At 47.6% G+C, this 23,654-nt stretch overlaps 1 protein-coding gene and 1 pseudogene across 7 annotated transcripts in view; both read left to right on the plus strand.

Annotated features, from left to right (window-relative positions):
• The first annotated feature begins 4,549 nt into the window (after window positions 1-4,549).
• DOP1B (DOP1 leucine zipper like protein B) overlaps window positions 4,550-23,654 on the plus strand; it is a 131,178-nt gene continuing 112,073 nt past the window's right edge. For 5 of the 7 annotated variants that reach the window (XR_011568658.1, XM_070796656.1, XM_070796671.1 and 2 more), the window contains exons 1-2: window positions 4,550-4,708; window positions 11,054-11,218. Coding sequence is in view for 5 of the 7 variants with exons in the window: in XM_070796656.1 (XP_070652757.1) it covers window positions 11,081-11,218 (138 nt within the window). In the remaining 2 variants the exon portion in view is untranslated. Of the gene's footprint in view, window positions 4,709-10,340; window positions 10,764-11,053; window positions 11,219-23,654 lie in introns of those variants that run through there. The other 2 variants (XM_070796660.1, XM_070796690.1) reach the window with 2 other exon arrangements.
• On the plus strand, window positions 11,080-19,885 carry LOC109561492 (small ribosomal subunit protein eS24 pseudogene; annotated as a pseudogene).

Consider the following 23,654-nt stretch of genomic DNA (forward strand, 5'->3'; position numbering starts at 1 on the left):
GATTAATTTTTCAAGATCACAAGAGCCAAAAGTCAGAATTGTATCCAGGACTGTTTGACCACAAAATTCCTTGATGCCTAGCACTTGGTACATTCAACTTCACTATTATGAGTCTAAAGATCACAGGCAATTCCTTTGGCGTAAAAATTAGAGGAAATGATACACCAAATCTAAAGGATTTGTAAGCTATATGATTATTAGATCCCCAATCCAGCCTCTGTGTGAACTTTTCCATGAACTAGACAAATGAAATATGGTTTTAAATTGGCATATTTTTAGCAAAATGGATGGACCTAGAGATTGTCATACTGAGTGAAGTAAGTCAGATAGAGAAGGAGAAATACTGTATGACGTCCCTTATATGTGGAATCTAAAAAGAAATGATATGAATGAACTTACTTACAAAACAGAAACACACTCACAGACTTCAGAATGAGATTGTGGTTGCTGAGCGGGAGGATAGGGGGAAGGGCTAGTTAGGAAGTTGGGGATGGACTGCTGTATTTAAAATGGATAACTAACAAGGGCCTGCTGTATAGCACAGGGAACTTTTCTCACTGTCATGTGGCAGCCTGGATGGGAGGAGAGTTTAGGGGAGAATGGATACATGTGAATGTATGGCTGAGTCCCTTCGCTGTTCACCTGGAACTATCCCAGCATTGTTAATAGGCTATGTGCCTGCATGAGTGCTGAGTTGCTTCAGTCGTGTCTGACTCTTTGCCACTCCAGGGACTGTAGCCCACCAGGCTCCTCTGTCCATGGGATCCTCTAAGCAAGAATACTGGAGTGGGTTGCCATGCCCTCCTCCAGGGGATCTTCCTGACCCAGGGATTGAACCTGTGTCTCCTACATTGTAAGTGGATTCTTTACTGCTGAGTCACCAGGGAAGCCCCCCCCCTCCACAAATACAAAATAAAAAGCTTTTTTTCTTAAAAAAGGGGGGAAAAAAAGAAATGCATAGAATAGAAATAAAAGGCAGGAAAACAAAGTGGCATATTATATTTTTTATTTGTTTGGGCATGCTGCAGGATCTTAGTTCTCCAACTAGAGAGCGATCTGTTCCCCTGTGGCAAACTAACCACAGGACCACTAGGGAATTCCCTGAAGTGGCATATTTTAAATGAACTATCTCATACAATGTGTTTTTAGGCACCGAATGGAGCCAGAGATCCCATCCACATCAGCTGCTCTGTGACACACTTTTCAGGTTGTCACACGTTTTCAGTTTTCTAGGTTGACACCTGTGTGGGGAACCCAAACACAGCATCACCTTTACCCTCACCTACTGAACTGCAACAGGATTGTGACAGCTCAAGAGCCCAAACAGTGATGCAGCGGAGATGAAACAGGTGGTAATGATGATCCCGACAAAGGTTTATTTGTTCCTGCAAGTCAACACAACGTGGGCACAGCATCAACTACAGAACTATGCAAGGCTCCTACCCAGGTGGGTGGAGAAGAGACTGGCTTAGGGAGTCACCAGTATCTGCCCCTGGAGACTCAGAATGTGTCTCCCTGGCCGATCTCCCTAATAGGGGGGACCAGCCTGAGCCTGGGGTCAGGCAGATCCCCTGGAGAAGGGAATGGCTACCCACTCCAGTATTCTTACCGGGAGAATCCCATGGATAGAGGAGCCTGGCAGGCTACAGTCCACAGGGTCGAAAAGAGTCAGATACGACTGAGCGACTAACACTAAACACTAAGCCTGAGCCAGAAAATGTCATTTCCTCTGATTTATAGAGCCTTCTTTATTGTCAAAAGGCTTACAGTTCTGATTTAAATTAAATCTGAAGTGCCCTAATTAAAGTATTATTATGCAAGGCACCTAGGCTATTTACATATCTTAAACAGATGAACTCAACAGGGCATCTGGTCCCATCACTTCATGAGAAATAGATGGGGAAACAGAGTCAGACTTTATTTTTTAGGGCTCCAAAATCACTGCAGATGGTGACTGCAGCCGTGAAATTAAAAGACGCTTACTCCTTGGAAGAAAAGTTATGACCAACCTAGATATCATATTGAAAAGCAGAGACATTACTTTGCCAACAAAGGTCCATCTAGTCAAGGCTATGGTTTTTGTAGTAGTCATGTATGGATGTGAGAGTTGAACTGTGAAGAAGGCTGAGCGCTGAAGAATTCATGCTTTTGAACTGCGGTGTTGGAGAAGACTCTTGAGAGTCTCTTGGACTGCAAGGAGATCCAACCAGTCCATTCTGAAGGAGATCAGCCCTGGGATTTCTTTGGAAGGAATGATGCTAAAGCTGAAACTCCAGGACTTTGGCCACCTCATGCAAAGAGTTGACTCATTGGAAAAGACTCTGATGCTGGGAGGGATTGGGGGCAGGAGGAGAAGGGGAGGACAGAGGATGAGATGGCTGGATGGCATCACTGACTCGATGGACGTGAGTCTGAGTGAACTCCGGGAGTTGGTGATGGACAGGAAGGCCTGGCGTGCTGCGATTCATGCTTCGATTCCGAAAAGAATCAGACACGACTGAGAGACTGAACTGAACTGAACTGAAACAGATGAACATAGCTCAGTAGTAGATCAAGGGTGACAAGACAACCGGAACCAGGGAAACAGACCCTTAAAAGAAGAAAGGTTCAAATCTTAATGCTGTACATTTACCATCCAACCTGATTATGAATGGAGTTCTTCCTTTAAGGGTTTATACTATCCTGACGTGTTAAAGTTCATTTAAATTAAGTTCCCACACCCCTGGCATTCTTCAGCGCTAGGTGACTGAACTACAAGACACATGTATTATTTTATATAAATGCATTAAGACAAAATTGTACGAGGTGGTCTTGGCACTGACAGACTGATTATTCTTAACAGTGGATACAAGCAATTCTTCTATCTCTGTTGCTATTGTTTAGTCGCCAAGTTGCATCCAATTCTTTTGCAAGCCCATGGACTAGGGTCAGCCAGGCTCCTTCTGTCCATGAGATTTCCCAAGCAAGAATACTGGAGTGGGTTGCCATTTCTTTCTCCAGGAGATCTTCCCAGGGATTGAACCCATGTCACCTGCACTGCAGGCGGATTCTTTACCACTGAGCCACTGGGGAAGCCACCTTATCTCTGTTAGTTCAACGTAATGTGAAAAGTGGTAGGATTTGAGGAGCCTAAAAAAAAAAAAAAAGGAGAAAAGAAAAGAAACTCATATGTTTGTCAACTTTGTTTCTGTAAAAATGGAGTTTATCACATCTTCATTAGGAAATCAATTTTCATTCATTCTTTGTCTTGCCAAATGCTCAATCCTTTAGTTTTCTTCTATTTTCACTTGAAGACCATTTCTAGAACTGACTATTAGAGGGCTTACATCTGGGACACTTGGTATGGATGGAATGGAGATGGGAGATCAGAACCATAAGCCTGGCTGGGCCAGAGGTCCAGCATCTCAAACTATTAAAATATTATTGGTATTTTGGGTGAGGAGATAGAGCCCCTGGGAATGTGATACAAATTCTATACCCTTTCTCCAGAAACACAGATAAACACAACATGTTCTACCCAATTGCAGCGTGTTCATAGACTCCCCACTCCCATCCCCTCAGACTCTTTCACGGATGGCCTAGTATTTATGAGCCCCAGATTAGATGTGATTCTGCAAAAACCACAACCTCAATCAACAGGTGCCACTGCTCTGGTTGGCTGGGAGCCCCAAGCTGGTGTCATCAGGTGCTCAGGTGAACTCTGCCTGAGCCCGGTTATCAGGTGCCTCTTGCCCTGAGGCTGTCAGGCCAGGCCGGGTAGGTCTGGACTGTGTGGGTCCCGAAGGCACCTGAAAGCGGTTAGGGGTTCATCTGAAAATATTAATGCCCTTTAGGCTTGATGTGAGGTCTCCTTCCTGAGCCAGAGCTACGTAAATAAGCTAATTGTAGAAATTATCTCCCTCACCTCCTCTGATGCCAAGGATAGGAAAAGTGAAGCCTGTGGGGCTGGGGTGGGGCACCTTAGCCAGGGTCCCCCAAACCTCCTGTGGCCCGAGCATGTATGGAAGGATTTGCTCCGCTTCCTCCCCGAGGCTCTGGGGTGTGGTCCCGATGGCCAGGTGCCACGGACCCCCACCGGTCTCGGGTGCAACGGTTTCTCCTTGCCTGTCACTCCAAACCCCACCTGGCCCCGGCTGATTCCCTGACCCTGGGGAACACCGGGTGGAAGCGCTGCGCTTGCCAGGCCCGGGTTCAGGCCCCGCCCCCGCGCGCAGAGGACCCGCCTCCCTGAGCCCGCCCCACCCACCGGGACCGCCTTCTGCCCCCGCCCCCGAGTCCAGGGACCGCCCTGAAGCCCCGCCCCTAGCGTCGAGGACACGCCTTCGGCCCTGCCCTCACGAGCCGAGGGCTCTTTCCTTGGCCCCGCCCACACTCCTCGAGGGCCCCACCTCCCGACGCTGGCCCCGTCCCATCCTCAGAGGATCTCCGCCCGTAGCCCCACCCCTACCCGTTTGAGGACCCGCCCCCATAGACCACGCCCTCACAAACCACGCCCCGGGGAGGACCCGCCCTTGGCCACGCCCTCCCCAGGCGCCGCCGAAGACCCGCCTCCCGGCCAGCCCCAGTCTCTCGGAGCCGCTGCCGCTGGGGTTCGGGCGCGGCGTTTCCCCCGCGGTCCCGGCCGACCCGCTCGACCCGTGGCGTCCAGGCCGGTTCCTCCGCGCCTCTCTCGTGGGCGCGCCCGCCGCGGAAGAAGCCGACGCCGCCGGTAAGTGGAGCCCGCGCGCTCGTCTGCCAGATGGAAGCCGAGGGAGCCAGGCGGCGTCTCCTCCCGCGGGCCCGCGAGCGGCGGGGGCGTCCTCGCCCGGTGCCCAGGAGTTTGGGCGGTGCCTCGGGGGCGCGCCTGGGCTGCATGCAGGTGGCTCGGCGGAGCGCGCACTGCAGCAGCGCGGGGGCGGCCCTAACGAGCCCCCGCCAGTGGGCGTGGGGGCGCCGGCCCGGGACCCTCCGACCCTACCCCCAGGGGCCGCCAACCCCCACCCCCGGGTCCCCCCGGCTCCCGGCGGCGAAGGCAGGCAGGTCCGGCCCGCGCGCGCGGCCTTCTAGTCCGGCAGGTGGAGGTCAGGTGGGTCACGGCCCGCCAGCCGGCGGCGGATGCTGGAGCCGCGCGCGGCTTTGTTTTGGTTCCCAGTTCTACTCGGGAAGCTGGTCTAGGAATTGAAATCTTTTGTGAGATGAAGGTTTTCCCCGTGGAGGAAAGACCACCCCCCGCCACCACCCCAAGCCTTCCAGACTGCCCTCTGGAGAAGGGAATCTGAGCCGCAGTGCGCGCTCGGCCCGCCTGCGTCGTCTTGCAGTCTCGCCGCCGGCTGCTGACGCCCTAAATGGTCCATAAAGCATCTCTGTGCCCTGCTTATGGAGGCTGTTACCCTCAGGTGTTTCCCCTGATCTGGGACAGCTGCCCTACCCTCGGGAGAACCCTGGTAGGATTTTTTTTGGTAAGAAAGTAGAGGCGCCTTTTCCCCGCCAAAGCTGGCGCCCATTGTACGCCTCACGTTTTTCCACTACAATCTAATTACCACTCTGAAAGACCCCATTCAAAATCATGTGTGGCCTAGAGTCGATTAAACGGCTTGCAGATGAGTGTTTTTTCTGTGCTGTGGCAGAGGATCATTATTTATCGATAAGTGGGTCTCTCTCATGAGAGATGTGACTTTTTGACATTTTTTTCACTTTTATGTTTTCATCTCAGAAACAGGTCTTTCATGTCAACATTTCTAAAACTAACTTATTTTGGATCTAGGTGTTTGATTTTTCACTTCAGCTTGCTTTTCTAAGAAATTAAGCGTGGTTAAGGTGAGAGATTCCCAGCTGAGAGTTTTCCATTTTTTTCCGGCGGATTCATCTGGCCCCATGTGCTTGTTTATAGGACTGCTCCTTTGAGTGTAATTGTTACTAGGTTGTCATACTCAGTCAGTATACTGAGTTATTGAGTCTCTCACAGAAAAGGTATCCGGAGGAGATTGCAAAATCATTGTCAGGGGAGCTCTATAAAGGTTGTACTTTGAGTTTTACCTGTGGCGTAATATGGTTGAGGCTCTGTGGCATCTGGCTGGCCTGAACTGGAATCCTGATTCTGCCAGTTGTTTGCCCCAGTGGGACCCTGGCACCTTTTTTGGAAGGCCTCAATCCCGGCATCCTTATCTGGAAGTTGATGATACCCATCTACTAGGACTCTTGTGTGTAGCATGAGAGAAATACATGCAGAAATGATGGGTTTACCAAGCCCACCTAGGAGTCTCACTTACAAGCATAGCAGCAGGTGCCCCATATTTTGAAATAAAAGAGCTTGCTTGACTGTTTCCAAACTTCTCACCTGTGCTGTTAGTGACATCAAGGAGGCTTTCTTCTTACAACCAACCATAACATTGAACTGTTCCAGTTACCCGCTTTTACTGGGCTCACACCTTGCTTCCCATGAGCAGTGGTGCCCCTTGGCTGTCCCATCTCCTAAACACACATGCTGTCACTGACAAGGCTCTCTTCCTTCTAGCAAGCGCCCACACCTGTGGACTTTGAGGACTTCTCTGCTGTTCGTTGGGCTCCCTCTGCCCTTCTTGCCAGCATCACTCTGATACCTCAGCCAACCCTCCATCACTCTGTGTGCACATTAATTTTTTAAAATGTATCCTTTAGTTTTTATTGTATTTTCAGTTTTTTGGCAGTACCTTGAGGCATGTGGGCTCTTTGTTCCCCATCTAGGGATGGAACCCATGCCGCCTGCATTGGCATCAAGGAGTCTTAATTACTGGACTGCCAGGGAAGTTCCATGCCACGTTAAATTGAAATTACATGTTTAGGCATTTCCTCTTTTATTAGGCTCTGAACTGTAAGAGTCGAACCCTGCCTTGTTCTTGTTTCTTTCCCCAGTGCTTTGACACCTAATAGAGTGAACAGACTGCATGGAGTATTACAGTGGTTCAGAATATGGGATATCAGACTTATAAATCTCCTGGAATTAAAAACACGTAGACCATTGTGATGTACTAAATTCTTATGTCTTTACTCAGCAAAACAAACTACATCTCTCATTACCATCCTTATTCTTTTCAAAAACTATGAAATATTATTTCAGAAAAAAAGACAGTCTTTTCCAGGAATGAGCCGACAGTCCTATCGCGTACCTATGCGTAGTGCAGTGTGTTTTTGCAGGGAGGTCCAGCATGTGCAAAGCCCCGTGAAAGGATGAATTAGGACAAGCAGAGTGCTGCAAGGAGACAGGCAGGTAGAGCCTTGCAGGTCCAGAAGTGGGCTGGGCATGAAGGGAGTGAGGGCTTACTATATATAGACTCAATGAAGTGAAATCGCTCGACTATTTGCAACCCCATGAACTGTAACCTACCAGGCTCCTCCGTCCATGGGATTTTCTAGGCAAGAGTACTGGAGTGGGTTGCCATTTCCTTCTCCAGAGGATCTTCCTGACCCAGGGATCCAACCCGTGTCTCCCGCATTGCAGGCAGCCGCTTTACCCTCTGAGCCACCAGAGAAGCCCAATGGGAAGAGTTTAAACATGGTGGGGAAGTGTTTTATGTTTTAAGAGGACTTGGAGCGCTGTGTGAAAGTACGCACAGGAGCAGAGAGACAAGAGTCTGAAGGAGAAGCCTTAGGCTTCTCCAAGCTTGCAGGAGAAAGATGACTCACTCAGTGGAGAATCCACGGGTGTGTTGGAAGATGAGCTAACAGGACTTGGGCTCAGTGTGGCTGATAAAGAGAAGGAAGAGTTCAGGACGACGTCAGAGGTCTCATAGGTGGAGGGGCCGCTTTCTGAGGAAAGGAAGACTGGAGAGGGAACATGCTGTGCAGGTAGAATCCAGAGTGGAGGTTTGTTTTTTTTTTTCCAGTTATTTGTTTTTTAAGTTTAAGTTTATTTAAGTTTAATTGGAGGATAATTGCTTTTTACAATGTTGTGTTGGTTTCTGCAACGATTGAGTCAGTCGAAAGTGTACATATACCCCTCTAAGAGTGGAGGGCTTTTTTTTTAAAGTTTATTTTTAATTGGAGGATAATTGCTTTGCAGTGTTGTGTTGGTTTCTGCCGTGCCCAATGATTGAGTCAGTCGAAAGTGTACACATATCCCCTCCAAGAATGGAGGGTTTTTTTGCACAAGCAACTTAAATGCCCACTGACCGATGAATGGATAAGGAAGATAAGGTGTATATACACAGTAGAATACTGCTCAGCCATAAAAAACAAATACTGCTCAGCCATAAAAAACAAATGGAATAATACCATTTGCAGCAACATGGATGCAACTGGAGATTATCATACTAAGTGAAGTAAGTTAGAAAGACAGGGAAGGACAAATATTGTATGATATCACTTCTGTATGCAATCTAAAATGTGACACGAATGAACTTATCTATAAAACGGAAACAGACAGAGAACAGATTTGTGGTTGCCGAGGGAGAGGGGAGGAGGGGGAGGCATGGATTGGGAGTTTGGGGTTAGCAGATGCAAACTATTGTATATAGAATGGATAAACACCAAGGTCCTACTGTATAGCATGGAGAGCTATAGTCAATATTCTATAGTAAACCTACTGGAAAAGAAAAAAGGAGTGGAGGGTTTTTTAAAAACAGTGTTGTTGAGTTATAATTTACAGACCATAAAATTCTTTCATTTCAGTATATCATTCAATGATTTTTAGTAAACTTATGGAGTTATGCAGCCATGGCCATAATCCAGTTTTTAGCACATTTCCATTACCCATCCGTGCCCCACTCCCCCCCCACCCCCAATAAAAAAGATCCCTTGTGCTCATTTGCAGTTACTCCCTGTTCCTACTCCCCACCCTAAGCAACCACTCATGCATCCACTTGCCATCTCTACAGACTGGCCTCTTCTGGGCATTTCATATAAATGGAGTCATGCGATACATGGCCTTTTATGACCGGCTTCTTCCACTAAGCTTGTATCTTCCAGGTGCATCCACATGTTCAGCGCTTTGTTCTTTCTCATCACCGAGGAGCATGCCATCACATGGCTAGACTTCATGTTGTTGATGGACACTAGAGAGTCTAGTTTCGGACGCGCTGTTTCAGACGTGTAGAGAAGTCAAGGAAGCATTGGCATGAATTTGGGTCTTCGAGGGGGAGGTTTGGAGGGCTATAAACCTGTGAGTCATGAACATGAAGCTGGTATTAATTACTTAAACGAATAGATCATTGAGGGGAGAGAGAGAGGGTGGGAGGGACCCAAGCATGTTGCCCGGGAATGCCAGCATCTGGCAGGCGTGTAGATGAGGGTGGGTCTGCAGAGAGGTGGGTGGGAGCCAGCACAGGGCGGATGGCCCAGAGGAGTGTGTGCTGATGGGAGGCTGTCTGCAGGAGGAGGAAGTGGCCTGCCACAGAGGAGTGTGTGCTGATGGGAGGCTGTCTGCAGGAGGAGGAAGTGGCCTGCCACACCGTCCTCCTGGGAGCGGAATGAGGACCACACCGTCCTCCTGGGAGCGGAATGAGGAAGCAGAGTCCACTCGCGTTGATGATTTGAAAGTCAGTTGTGTTGGCCTTATCACAGGGGGCCCGGAGCAATCAGAAAGCGAAGAGGATAAGACCTGGAGGGTCTTAAAACTTCCCCATAGCTATGAAACGAAACATTGAGTCTTAAAGATCACGTTGTCCCTGCAGCTCAGTTTCTTCTGTGAAGTAGTATTTGCCTTTTTGTCTGATTGATGACACGCAGTTTGGTTAGCACACTGACGCTGCCTCGGGGGAATTTACTCACGTCACCATTACTCCATGCTTCTCTCTCCTTCCAGAGCGTGAGCTAGTGAGATACCACGTAGGCTCATAAGTCAGGATCATGTTTAGCTGTGAGTAACAGAACACTTGATTTAACAGCTTAAACTCAACTCTTAACATGCAGAAAGCAGTAAGTCCGGGGCAGAGTGTCCAAGGTTGGTGTGGCGCCTTCCTTCCACTTAATGCATGGGAGTCATGCCCTAAAGATGGCTCTTTCCCCTGGGTTGCAAGGTGAGGCTTCAGCTCCAACATCAAACCTTTGTTTTGAGGCATAAAATAGGGGAAAGGTGGAAGGCAAAAGGCCAGAGGAGTCCACTCTACCACCGCTGCCTCAGGCTTTGCAGTAGCTGCAGTCCTCATGTATAATGAATGCATCTAGCCACAGGGGAGAAAAAAAAAGAATATACAAGGGCCAAAAGAAAATGGCAAGCACCTGGGCCCTGGTGTAACACACCTCCATCCAGACTCCTCGCCTGGAGACATAGCGCCATGGGGGCAGCACCCTGTCGGGGGCCAGGCAGGTAACCACTACTACTTAGAAAATAAACAGTCAAGGCTTCCCAGGTGGCGCAGTGGTAAAGAATGCACCTGCGATGCGGGAGATGTGGGTTTGATCCCTGGGTTGGGGAAGATCCGCTGCACCAAGACCCTGCTCCAGTATTCTTGCCTGGAAAATCCCACAGACAAGGGAGCCTGGTGGGCTACAGTCCATGGGGAGTCAGACAATGACTGAGCACACCCACACGCAAATGAACGGTCATGTGGTGGATTTCTGACACCACTGCTGTCAGACATGTCACGCTTAGATCCTTGGGCTTTTTAACTTTTTTCCCCCCACCTGATTTTCTTGTAGAATACTTACAGTCCTGTCTTGGAGTCTATCTGTAAAGGATTGGGTGCTAAACCAACTGTTCAGTTAGGACACAGATCTGCTTTTCCTTAGGGCTAGTAGATGCCCCATGCTGGCAGGAACCACGTGCATTCAGAATTCGCAGTTGGCAACAACACGCAGTTAGCTACTTGGTGAGTTTCGCTCCTAGAGTTCACTTTGTCCATTAAGTGGAACCCTAGCGTGTTCCTTCTTTCAGCTTCATCCATTTGTCTCCCTCAGAGTCCAGGAGACGCCAGAACCATTTATCTTTTATGTCCCCTAGCGCCTGGCTCAGCAGCCTTGCTAAATATTTGAGTTGGATCACCCAGCCCATCTGGGTATAAGAGTGTTTGCGGCCACGTGGCCTCCAGGGCAGTGGGCTGGGGACACTTTACATCCTCGAAGAGCTGCCGCATCTGTTTGTCCTCTGATTCCCTCTTAGATACCTTTTCTGCTGCGAGAATGAAAGATGGATCCAGAGGAGCAAGAGCTGTTGAATGATTACAGATACAGAAATTACTCTTCCGTGATCGAAAAGGCATTAAGAAATTTCGAGTCCTCGAGTGAATGGGCGGATCTCATATCTTCCTTGGGCAAGCTCAACAAGGTATGTGGGGCTGGGAGTGTTTGCACTGTGGGGGCAGGGGGCGGGCACACAGCTGTCCTTTTATTGTTTCAAGGACTTGTCTTTTTAATATTACACTGCATGCAGATTACAGCCATCAGATAAGAAGAACCGCCACTAATTTGTCACCCGAGTTACACCTGCTATTAACCTGTCAGCATATGAACCTCCTCTTCCAGCCCTTTCTTTCTGAGCACACAGTATAGTGTGGATAGAGTCCATAGAACAGCTGAACTCTTTTTTTTCTCAACAATATTTAGTTCTAAACAAGATAAATTTATAAATGATCCATTTATTCAAAGATGAATTGTCCTTCCTGTACTGCTCAGAATTTTTATGGCTTTTTTTTTTTTCCCCTTCTCTAATCTTTTCCACCATTTTACTGCTAACTGGTAACTCCTAGAAGAATAAAGGATGAAGCAGTTATGGAAATCTGCCCAGAAATTGTATGTGTGTGTTTGGACAAGGGAAAGTGGGTTGGGTCTAAGGAGACCAAAACCGATCACTTGTGGGCTTGAGCTCGTGTGCCATGGATGGGGACCTTTGTTTATTTCCGTCCTGCCCAGAAGGAGGGTGATTACTGTGACCTTTAGGAAGACGATAACCTGGGCTCAGAGAGGCTGTGCCCGGTTCTATTGCCGGTTACCTGGGCTCCTGGGTGTGACACCTGACTTTGGAGCCCAAGTGACGTATGGGTGCTGGGAGGTAGCTAACCGAGTCTGGGGGGGTCCCCACTCTCCAGGTCACACACACTAGGGGGGCTCAAACAAACCCCACTAGAGAGAATTTGTCCATTTACTGCTTCAAGGAGCCAGGGGGAGAGAGAAGGTGGGCAGCCTGACCACAGGGGCGGCACCTGAGCAGCTGTCCAGCACCAACCGCCCGAAAGCAGCTATCAGCACCCACAGATGGCAGAGAGGAGATGGGCGGTTATTGCAGATAGTGCCCAGGAAGCTGCGTGGTCTCTGCAAAGTGTATTTACAACATGTGAACCCCGTGGCTGGTGCTGGCTGGGAGGAAAGTGGAAGTGTAAGTCACTCAGTTGTGTCTGACTTTTTGTGACCCCATGAAATGTGGCCCACCAGGCTCCTCTGTCCATGGAATTCCCCTTGAATACTGGAGTGGTTGCCAACCCCTTCTTTAGGGAATCGTTCCAACACAGAAATTGAACCCTCATCTTCTGTATCGCAGGCAGATTCTTTATTGTCTGAACCCCCAGGGTTGGGATGGAGACGTATAATAAAACAGCAAATAAGAGCTTGAGAATTCTTTGGTGGCAGAGCTCTGACTTAGGACTTTTCTGGCTGAAGGTAATATTCACTGTGTTGCACAGAGGTAAGCTGCTTTTTTAGGGGAAAGCAAGATGCCCTGGAGTGGGACTTGGACATATTCCAGTTCTTCTACGTATTTTACTATTTTAGTACTTGACTCTCCTGGAATCTAATAATACCATACTTGGGGAGAGGGGGATGTGCTTACTGCTTTTCTGTTGAGTTAAAATTCATGCAACATAAAATTTACTTTTTTTTTTTTTTTACCATTTTTTTTATTTTTGTTGTTTGTGCTGGGTGTTTGTTGCTAGGTGGGCTTTTCTCTAGTCACGGCGAGCAGGGGATACTCTGTAGTTGCACAGGCCCTCATGGTGATGGCTTCTCTTGTTGCAGAACACGGGGTCTAGGACCCAGGGGTTTCAGTAGTAGTGGCTCCTGGGCTCTAGAGCGCAGCCTCAGGAGTTGCGGCGCACAGGCCTAAGTTGCTCTGTGGCGTGTGGGATCTTCCCAGACCAGGGATCGAACCTATATCTCCTGCCTTGGCAGTGGACTCTTTCCCACTGAGCCACCAAGTCCCAATCAACCATCTTAAAATACATGGCTTTTAGTGCATTCATGATGTATGACCGTCACCAGTGTCTACTTCCCAGACATTTTCACCACCCCAAGGGAAACCCTCCCCATTTCTGTCTTTACCCAGGCCCTGGTAGTCACTAATCTACTTTCTGTATCTGTGGATATTCCACATAAAAGGGATCGTACGATAATGTGGCACTTTTGTGTCTGGCTTCTTTCACTTAGTATGTTTCCAAGGTCCATCCACGTTGTAGCCTGTATCAGTACTTCATTGATTTATGGCTGAATAATGTTCCGGGGTATGAACAGACCACATTTTGTTTAGCCATTCTTCAGTTGGCTCTTCGGAGTAGTCCCGTGTGAATATTTGTGTACAAGTTTTTGTTTGAACACCTGTCTTTGTTTCTTTCAGGAGTATACCTAGGAGTGGGATTAGTCACGTGGTTACTCTATATTGAAGTTATTGAGGAACCATCAAGATGTTTTCCGCAGTAGCTACCCCATTTCACATGCCCACCAGCTACGTATTAGGGCTCCAATTTCTTCTCGTTCTCAGTTTTCAGGGTGGTTTTCTTTTTTGACAATAGCCATTCTAGTGGGTGTGAAGCGGTATATCTTACATACCTTAGGGTTTTGATTTGCATTCCCCTAATGACTAAAATTTTGAGCATCTTGTCACTTGCTTGTTGGCCATTTGTATATCTTTCTTGGAGAAATTTCTATTCAAGTATTTTGTTTATTTTTTTAACTATGCTACTTGTCTTTTTGTTGTGATTTGTAACAGTGTCTTTTATATCCTGGATTCTGGTCCTTTACAGGATTTATGATTTGCAGATTGTTTTTTTCCCCATTCTTTAGGCTGTTGTTTCGGTTTTTGATAGTGTCTTTTGATGCACACCATTTTAAAATTTTTGGTGAAGTCTCATTTGTTTTTTCTTTTGTTGATTATGCTCTTGGTGCATATCTGAGAAACCATTGCCAATTCCACGATGAAGAAGATTTACCCGTGTTTTCTTCTTCTAAGAGTTTTTAGTTTTTGTTTTTGCAATTAGATCTTTGATTCATTTTGAGTTAATTTGTGTTTTTTGTTGTTGTTGTTTTTCATAGATGAATATTGAGTTTGTAGTAAGAATAAAATTACCTCATAGCACATATGCAATTCAGACATTAAAAATTAAGCAATCTATGGTTGGGAAATGCAAACAATATGATAAACAAATACATGATATGAAATAAATACATGATAAACGCAATTAAAAAGTATATGATAAAAACATTGACCATATTATGGTATATAACCAGAGACATTAAATGTTTCAGATGGAAGGAGTATAGGTTTGGGCATGTGCAAGCATTCTAACGTTCTGGAAATATTTTTTTTCTTTAAATCTAATTTTTTATTTTATATCAGAGTACAGTCGATTTACAATATTCGTTTCAGGTGTACAGCAAAGGGTGTCCATTGTGCATGTATGTGTCCCATTCTTTTTCAGGTTCTTTCCCCATGTAGGTTGTTACAGATTACTGAGGAGAGTTTCCTGTGCCATATAGTAGGTCCTTGTCCATCATCTGTTTAGTAGCTATATAGTAGCATGTATCTGTTAATCCCCAAATCCTAATTTCTTTCCCTGATTATCTAACCCTAATTTATCTTTCCCCCTACCTTTGCCCTTTAGTAACCATATCTTTGTTTGTGAAATCTGGGAATCTGCTTCTGTTTTGTAAATGAGTTAATTTGTATCATTTTTTAGATTCCACCTATAAGCGATTATGTGACACTTGTCTTTTATATACTTCAATTGTGTACGCTCCAGGTCCGTCCATGTTGCTGCAGACGGCATCAGCTCATTCTTTTTCACGGCTGAGTAACACTCCACGGTGTACTCATGCCACGTTATCTCCATCCGTTCATCTGTTGATGGACATTTAAGTTGCTTCCATGTCTTGGCTGTTGTAAATAGTGCTGCAGTGAACATTGGGGTGCGTGTTTCTTTTCAAATCATGTTTGTCTCTGGATATATGCCCAGGAATGCGATTGCTGGATCGTATGGTAGTTTGTTTTTAGTTTTTTAAGGAACCTCTAAACTGTTCTCCATAGTGGCTGCACCAATTTACATTCCCACTAACAGTGTAGGAGGATTCCCTTTTCTCCACACCCTTTCCAGCATTTATTGTTTATACTCTTTGATGATAGACATGCTGATCAAGTTAATTTTTGTACATGGCTTAAGGAGGCTCCAACTTCATTCCTTCTCACATGGAAATCTAGTTGTTTTACATGTGGAAAACCATCTGTTGACGAGACTGTTCTTTTGAAGGGCCTTGGAATCCTTGTTGAAAATCAGTTATCTATAGAAAGATGTTTAATTCTTGACTTTCCTCTTTTTCCATTTATCCTTATGTCTATCTTTATGCCACTTTGTTTATTGTAGTTTTGTAGTAAGTTTTGAAATGGGGAAGTAAGAGTCCTTGAACTTGGTTGTTCTTTTTCAGAGTTGTTCTGGATTCCTTGACATTCTGTATGAATTTTAGGATCAGCAATGTCAATTTCTGCAAAAAAGCCAAGTGGGATTTTGATAGGGATTACACGGACTCTGTAGATTGCTTTGGGAACTATTGCCATGTGCACAATATTGTCTTCTAATCCGTGAACACAGAGTATTTTTCCATTTATTTAGGAACATACACACACATATATATTTATTGACTTTTGGCTGTGCTGGGTCTTCCTTGCCGCACGGGCTTTTCTTTGGTTGCAGTGAACGGGAGCTCTTCTCTAGCTGCAGTGTGCAGGCTTCTTATAGTGGTGGCTTCTCTTGTTGCAGAGCACAGGCTCTAGGGCGCACAGGCGTCGGGAGTTGCAGTTCCTGGGCTCTAGCACACAGGCTCAGTAGTTGTGGTGCACGGGCTTAGTTGCTCCAAGACATGTGAGATCTTCCCAGAGCAGAGATCGATAAACCCATGTGTCCGGCATAAGCAGGCAGATTCTTTACCACTGGGCCACCAGGCAAGCTCAGAACATGTTTATTTTGAGGTAGGTAAAATTATGAACTTGAAAAATGCAGTTCTTGAGCAGTGAGTTATCCTATGAACCAGGCTTTGTTTCAATGTGCCAGAAGAGCTTTCAAAAATGTTGAATCATTGTAACCTGCCTTTTAAGTGCAGGATATTGAGTACAGTTGCGTCTTTCTTTAAGGAGCTTTGGAAGTGTTAGCCATTCCTTCTTTCAGTGGCTGTCTGAGTGCCTAGAATGTGCCAGCAGACGCCAGGGTGTGGCAGAGAGCCAAACTGACAAGACCCTGCCTTCATTCTGGTAGGGGTGGGGAAGCTGGATGGGGAATGAAAGATACACCTTGTTGGTGGGTGATGAGCGTGGTGGGAATGGTAAGGAAGGCAGTGCATGGTGAGCGTAGCTGAGATGGTGCCATTGGATCAAGTACAGAGGCTCTAGTGTGTCCAAGGCTGTGGAGGTTGTCACCGAGCAGGGATGGGGAGAGGATAGGAAAGGAGGCTGCAGAGGAGAGGGGTAGGGAGGGCATCTCATCTTACCAGTCCTTTGGAGCTGGCGTCTGAGTGTGGCCCCTGAGTTGGGGGCGGCTGCCCAGCAGCGGGCATGGCCTGTCTTCCTGTTTAGGTGCTGGAACCATCTCCAGCTGCTCTGCTGGGTGGGGTCAGGCAGAAACAGGGAGACCAGTTATGAGGCCCATGGGGAAGGGCTTGGATTCTAAATATACTTTGGAGGTATGGCCAAGAGGCTTTGTCCTCAGAGCAAATGGGAAAGGCGAGGGAAAAAGAAGAGTCGAGTATGACTTGCAGGTTCTCCCGGGTTGGGGGCTCGAGGAGCTGAAAGGCTGTGATAGAGAGACTGGGGAGCAGCCGGCCCCTCGGGCCAGGTGGGGAGACCCCGGGTTCCCACTGGAAAGCGTGCATTTGAGCATCCATCAGATGTCCCTGTGTGACCTCTGTGGGCCGTGGGATGGATGTGAGTTTGAAAAGACAGCTTGTTGTTAAAAGTCTTCCCCCCAATTCCGTGTAACCCCACTCTCAGGTCCTCTTCACTCCTGCTTCCTGTTCTCTGTTGCCATGATGGGGTGATGAGGGTGAGCTGCCCGCTGCAGGAACTTGCTCAGTGTTGGGGAGATGAGGGTGACGCTGTCTGTCCCCCCTGCAGCCCTGCCGATGACAGTGGACATCTGGAGAGAGCCCACTGTGGGCCAGGGGCCTGGCGTGCAACCTCGTCCAGGCGCACAGCATGGCCTGAGGCCGGACCCAGACTAAACAGCCTGTGCCTGATCAGAGCCGGCAGATGGCAAAGGGGGGCCCAGCCCCTGAGCAGAGCCCTTGGCTCCTCTCACGTCTGAGTCTGTGGCTCACAGAGAGGACAGAGATGCCCCTCTGCTTTCTTTGTTAGCCAGATAAGGGAGACCTGATGATCAGCCCCCTTTTGCTGGTGAAATTACCTAACTCATTCCATGTCTGGTGGCAGCGAAGTGGCTTTTACGGGTTGAATTGTGTCCTTGGAAATTGACGTGTCCTCACCCCCAGTATCTCAGAGTGTGGCCTTATTTGGAGATCCAGTCTTTACAGAGACAGCCAGGTTAAAACGAAGTCCTTATCCAACATGATAACTATATCCTTGTAAGAGGGGATAAGCTGGACACAGACACAGAGATGCCGACAGGGAAGGCGCCCTGCAAGGGTGAAGGCAGAGACCAGGCTGATGCGGATAGAAGCCAAGGAATGCCGAGATTGCCAGAAGCTGTGGCGCAGCCTGGAGCGGTTTCCCGCTCACAGCCTCGGAGGGAACCAGCCCTGCTGACACTTGCCGACGTCTTGATCTCAGCCCGGTGCCTAGATCTCAGCCTCCTGGCCTCCCAGTTCCATGGCCGTAGCCTCCCTGTGGCTGGCGCTTTGTTACAGAAGCCCTCTGGCAAACTGATAGAGCAGTAGAACCAAGGTATATATTGAACACTTAGGTGCTAAGGACCTGACGTTGAACACCTGATTCCTGCTCCCATGGAGCATAAGGCTTTGCTGGCAGCAGACAAAACAGCAAATAAACACGTGACGTCAGGTGCTGAATGCTAAGAAGAGAAATCAACCGTGAGAGTGGGTAGCAAGGAAGGAGGACGGGGCACTCGCTCAGACAGAGACGGCTCTTTGATTACGTGACATTTGAATTTTGAGCAGAGGCCCGGATGTGTCGCCCTGGCTGGCAGGGACGCCATCTGGGGCTCGGGCCTGAGTCCAAGGTCCAGGAGGGGATGGGCATGGCTGGAGAAGGAGAGGTGGTAGGAGATGAGGAGGAGAGGGAGCCCTCCTCCCCGGGCAGGTCTCGGGGCTTTATCCTGCAGTGAGGGGTGCCACTGAGCTCCCAGGAAGGCCTTGAGCAGGGTGACCCATCACTGCCTTTTCCGCAGAGAGGAATGCCTCTGGCTGATGGGCGGGGAGGGAGCCTGATCATGGGAGCCTGCAGGAGGGAGGGGGCAGCTTCAGCACCGGGTGGATTGGAGTTACTGGACACAGAGGGTTTGGGAAGGGGCTGGAGGGAACAAGCCTCCTGCAGCTTAGCAATCACTCACTTCTGGGAGACCCACAACTACTGCATTCAAGGAGTAGGAGTTGATGTGAATAAAGAATTTTCTTAGGGCTTTAGTGACGGTCAAATTTCTTGCATGGAGTCTTGCATGGATACAGAAATTCAGTGAGTAAATTAGTGAGAAGTTAATTAAAAAAAAATCTTTATGATGCAAGAAGCAGCAGTAGTATCGTGGTCTTTAGGTTGCAAAGTTAGGTCAGGTTGTGTTCTAATGAAAGCAGATGATCGCAGGTTCTAAACATAAACCATGGTCTCACAGCAGAAGTGCCTCTGGCTCAACTCTTGACAAGAGAAAACCGAGCCCCAAGAGGTCTCTTGTTTGTCAGACTACCGACAGGTTCTAATTGTATCGTTTCTAAAACCTGCTAAGCTTTCAGTACCATTTTTTAAATTTTTTTCTGTTAGGGAAAAGTTTATCTTTTGTAGTTGTTATGTGTATCAACCTGGATAGAGTAATTTTTGCTTCATAGTTTGAGACTTCAAGCTGTCACCTTTCACGGATCACTTTAAGGTGAATTTTAATCAAGCTCATTTTGAACCCTTAGGAACCCAATCACCATACCAAGCCTGGATTGTAAATTTAATTATGGAAATGAAGAATAGTTTATTTAAACTCTGTACATTTAACTTCTTTAAAAAAAAAAAAAAAAGTCCTGTTTTCCTCCCTGGCCGCTTGAAGATGAGCTGCCATCATGAACGACACAGTAACCATCCGGACTGGGAAGTTCATGACCAACAGACTGCTTCAGCGGAAACAAATGGTTGTCGATGTTCTTCACCCTGGGAAGGCAACAGTACCTAAAACAGAAATTTGGGAAAAACTGGCCAAAATGTATAAGACCACACCAGATGTCATCTTTGTATTTGGATTCAGAACGCATTTAGGCGGTGGCAAGACAACTGGCTTCGGCATGATTTATGATTCCTTGGATTACGCAAAGAAGAATGAGCCCAAACACAGGCTTGCGAGACATGGCCTGTATGATAAGAAAAAGACCTCAAGAAAACAGTGAAAGGAAAGCAAGAGCAGAATGAAGAAAGTCCGGGGGACTGCAAAGGCCAACGTTGGTGCTGGCAAAAAAAAAGTGAGCTGGAGATTGGACAACAGAAGGAGTAAAGATTCTGCAGTGACTGTATCTGTGGTGATTGTGCAGGTTTTTCATGAAAGAGAGAATAAACTAAGACCTTTTACAAAAAAAAAAATGTTGTAATGCTCCTAAATGAGCCACTCTCTTTTGGCTGCTTTTATGCAATATCCTACTGTTTCACAAAATGGCCTGAAAGTGGGTGGCATGAATAGCAAGGGATGTGGGTCTTGGGTGTTCCGTGTTTCAGCTTCAAAAGTCTTACTGCTTAATGACAAGTACCTGCTTTTTAAAGCAGAGCCTCTTTGTCGTGATGAGAGGAAGGTGGCTGGAACTCAGAGGCCAGGTGAACCGTTCTGACTCTTTATAGATGAGCTCCGAGACGTCTTCTAGCTGAAAACTTGATGAGGTCACCTGGATCCTGATGTTTGCCTGTGCCCTGATCAGTTACTTCTCTATTAAACAGTATTAGTTCAGGTGAAGCATCTTGCAGGTCTGAAGACAGATGTCCAAGATCAGGGTGTCAGCAGATTTGGCTTCCTCTGAGGCGTCTCTCCTTGACTCAGCTGGCTGCTTCTCACTGTGTCCTCCTCCCTGTGGTTTATGTGTCCTAATCTCCCCTTCTTATAAGGCCACCAGTCATATTGGACACCATGTATATGACCTCATTTTACCCTGGTCACCTCTTTAAGGGCCCCATCTCCAGCATGTCTGCATTCTGAGGTACCAGGGGTCAGGGCTTCATACATGAATTTTAGGGACACGGTGCAGCTTGTAACAGGGTTTAATAATGAAGTACAGATCATCTCTCCACATATCAACATTTTAAAAAAGCTTCCATGAAAGCTTCTCATGGAAGCTCAGATGGCTTTTGTCACGTGCTTCATGGAAGGGTAGTGTTCTTTATTTCATCTCTTCTCCTGCCCTGGAGTACCATGAAGACCTGCAGTTCTCCTGTGTGTGTGGTGATCCAAGATATGCCCGGAACTTCTGGGTCTCTCAGCCTTCCCGACCACCTTAGTCCACTCAGGACGCTGCTGTAACCGTCCCACAGCCCGGGGGCTAATCAACAACACACATTTTATTTCTCACTGTTCTGGAGGCTGGAGTCAAGGTCACGGAGCAGGCAGACTCAGTGTCTGGCCAGTGCCCTCTTCCTGGTTCACAGTTAGCCGTCTTTGGGTCTGTCGTCACATGGTAGGGGGCAGGGAGCCCTGCAGGGCCTCTTTCATAATAAAAGGGCACTAATCCCACTCACAAGGGCTCCACCTTCATGACCTCATCACCTCCCAAAGGCCCCACCCTCGTGACCTCATCACCTCCCAAAGGCCACTCCTAAGACCATCATTCTGGGGAACACACTTCCAGACCACTGATGGGCCTGATAACCTGTGCCCACCCAATAGCACCTCACCAGTTCTGCACCAGCCAGTTAGTGGGTGCTGTTTGTGGGGTGTCTTTTAGGGAAGGTCAGCCCTCCAGGTTGGGCTTCCCAATGTGTCCCCCCCGAGAGGGCCCTCCCAGTCCTCCTCCCCAACCTGTCCTCTGTCCACTGAGACACAGTTGGCATTGCTGCCCGTGATCCCTACTGCACCAGACTCTGCTTAGCACGTGAGCTGGAAGTAGGGCCAGGAGCTCCCCCCTTAGCCCTGTGATGCCTGGTTCCATCATGTGAACTCGCCTTTGGGACCCCATCTTGTAGAGAAACGGCATCTCAGTTTTGGGCGTTTGTTTTAGTCATCTTCCAGCAACCTGTGCTGTTGTCTGGAGGGTTGACCTTGAGGGTGGAAGGGGTCAGGTAAGTGGGGTATCCAGGTCATACTGGAAAGACTGAGCCCGAATGCCTCCTGAGAAGAGACCGCATTTGATGATGTTGGCAATTATTGACGCTTCGCTTGTCGGCAGAGTGGATCCTCTGCGGGAGAGTGGTGAGCAGAGGGCCCGTTTGCTTCTGGCAGTGTTCTCATGGTCTCGGCTCTGGGGTTTAGGAGACACAGCTGATAGAGCTCCCGTCCCTGGTCGTGAAGATGATGCCAGTGCTCTGTCATTCCTCACTGGTGGGGGAGGTCCCGGGGCCCAGGTGGCATCACTGACTCCTTCCCACCCCAGGGTATCCCGGAGGAGCTGAGAACTGGCAGGAATGTTGCTGCTTGGGGTCGAAAGCGTGGCCTCACTGTGAGCCGCTCAGACACCATAAGGCCAACAACATAGTCCTTCTGAAAGGAGCGTTTCTCTTTGCTGAAAGGAGTCTGATACACTTGCAATAATTTATAGCTGAGGTACTCTCTTTTACATCTGAGCAAAGGATTTTTTTTTCTTTTTCTGGCTAGTCTTCTTTTCAGATATACTGAAGGGATAGAAATAGTCCAGATTTGGGCAGGTGAATTATTCTTCCAGTAAGCTAATGATGAAAGCGCATCTGAAAAAAAAAAAAAAAAGGCTCATCTAGCAGAATGGAATGTATGGACAAGGGAAGGGGCCTGTGATTCACTTACATGTTCTAAATACTATCATGAAAGCTAAGAAACCAGGACTGAATTGTGTCTCCCCCACCCCTGACCCTGACTCCCGCCACCAAATTCATGTCAACACAACCCCCAGTGTGGCTGTACCTGGAGTTGGCATTTTCAGGAGATAAGTAAGGTTCAATGAGGTCATTAGGGTGGGGCCCCAATCCAGTAGGACTGTGGCCTTCCCAGAAGAGCAAGCTCTCTTCCCTCCACACGAGGATCCAGTGAGAAGACACCTCTGCAAACCCGGAGGAGAACTGAATCAGCTGGCACCTTGATCTTGGACCTCCAGCCTCCAGAACAGTGAGAAATAAACTTCCGTTGTTGAAGCCCCCCAGACTGTGGTATTTTGTTATGGCAAACTTATACAGAAGGAAATGAGTTAAGCTGGGCTATTTTTCAAAAAGGATGACCGATGGAACATGAACACCAGCACTCAAGCTTGTGTTTGAGCCAAATTACAAGCATTCCCATTTATTTATCTTTTTTAATGGTCTTTTCTTTAAAAAAAAAAATAGCTTTGTTGTACAATAAGCTATACGTTTATGAAGTGCTTAATTGATGAGTTCTGATCTTCAGTTCAGTACGGGGGCTTCTCTGGTGTTTCAGACAGTAAAGAATCTGCCTGCAGTGCAGGAGACCCAGGTTCAATCCCTGGGTCAGGAAGATCCCCTGAGGAGGAAATGGCAACCCGCTCCAGTCTTCTTGCTTGGAAAATTTCATGGACAGAGGAGCCTGGCAGGCTACAGTCTGTGGGGCCGCAAAGAGTGGGGCAGGACTGAGCGTGTGCACACGGAACCTTCCCCACATAAGAGCGTGCATCCATCCCCAGAAGTTTCCCCACAGCCTTCTGTGGTCCCTTCTCCATCCCTTCTCCCCATCCCTAGGTAACTGCTGGGCTGCTTTCCTTTACAATTCGACTAGTTTGCATTTTCTAAAATTTTATGTAAACAGACTCATACAGCATATGTTCTTTTTCACCCTCACCTCGCCTCCCCCTCACCCCACAGTCTGTCTGCTTTTACTCAGCAAAACTCTTCTGAGAGTCATCCAAGGCCTGTGTATTGATAGTTTATTCCTTTTTACTGCTGAGTACAGTTTTATGGATATACACCATTTACTTGGTCATTTGCCTGTTAATGGACACTGGGTTGCTTCCAGTGGGCAGGTAAATATTTTTAAAAACTGCCAAATTGTTTTCCAAAGTGGCTATATCGTTTTACACCCCACCAGCACTTATAATAACTCCAGTTCTTCCATATTCTTATCAACACTTGGTATGGGCAGTCTTTCTTTTTTAAATTGAAGTACAGTTGATTTATATTTTCAGGTGTACAGGATAGCGATTCAGTATTTTTGCAGTTTATGCTGTATTAA

Source organism: Bos indicus, chromosome 1, assembly GCF_029378745.1.
Source record: "Bos indicus isolate NIAB-ARS_2022 breed Sahiwal x Tharparkar chromosome 1, NIAB-ARS_B.indTharparkar_mat_pri_1.0, whole genome shotgun sequence".
NCBI lineage: Eukaryota > Metazoa > Chordata > Mammalia > Artiodactyla > Bovidae > Bos > Bos indicus.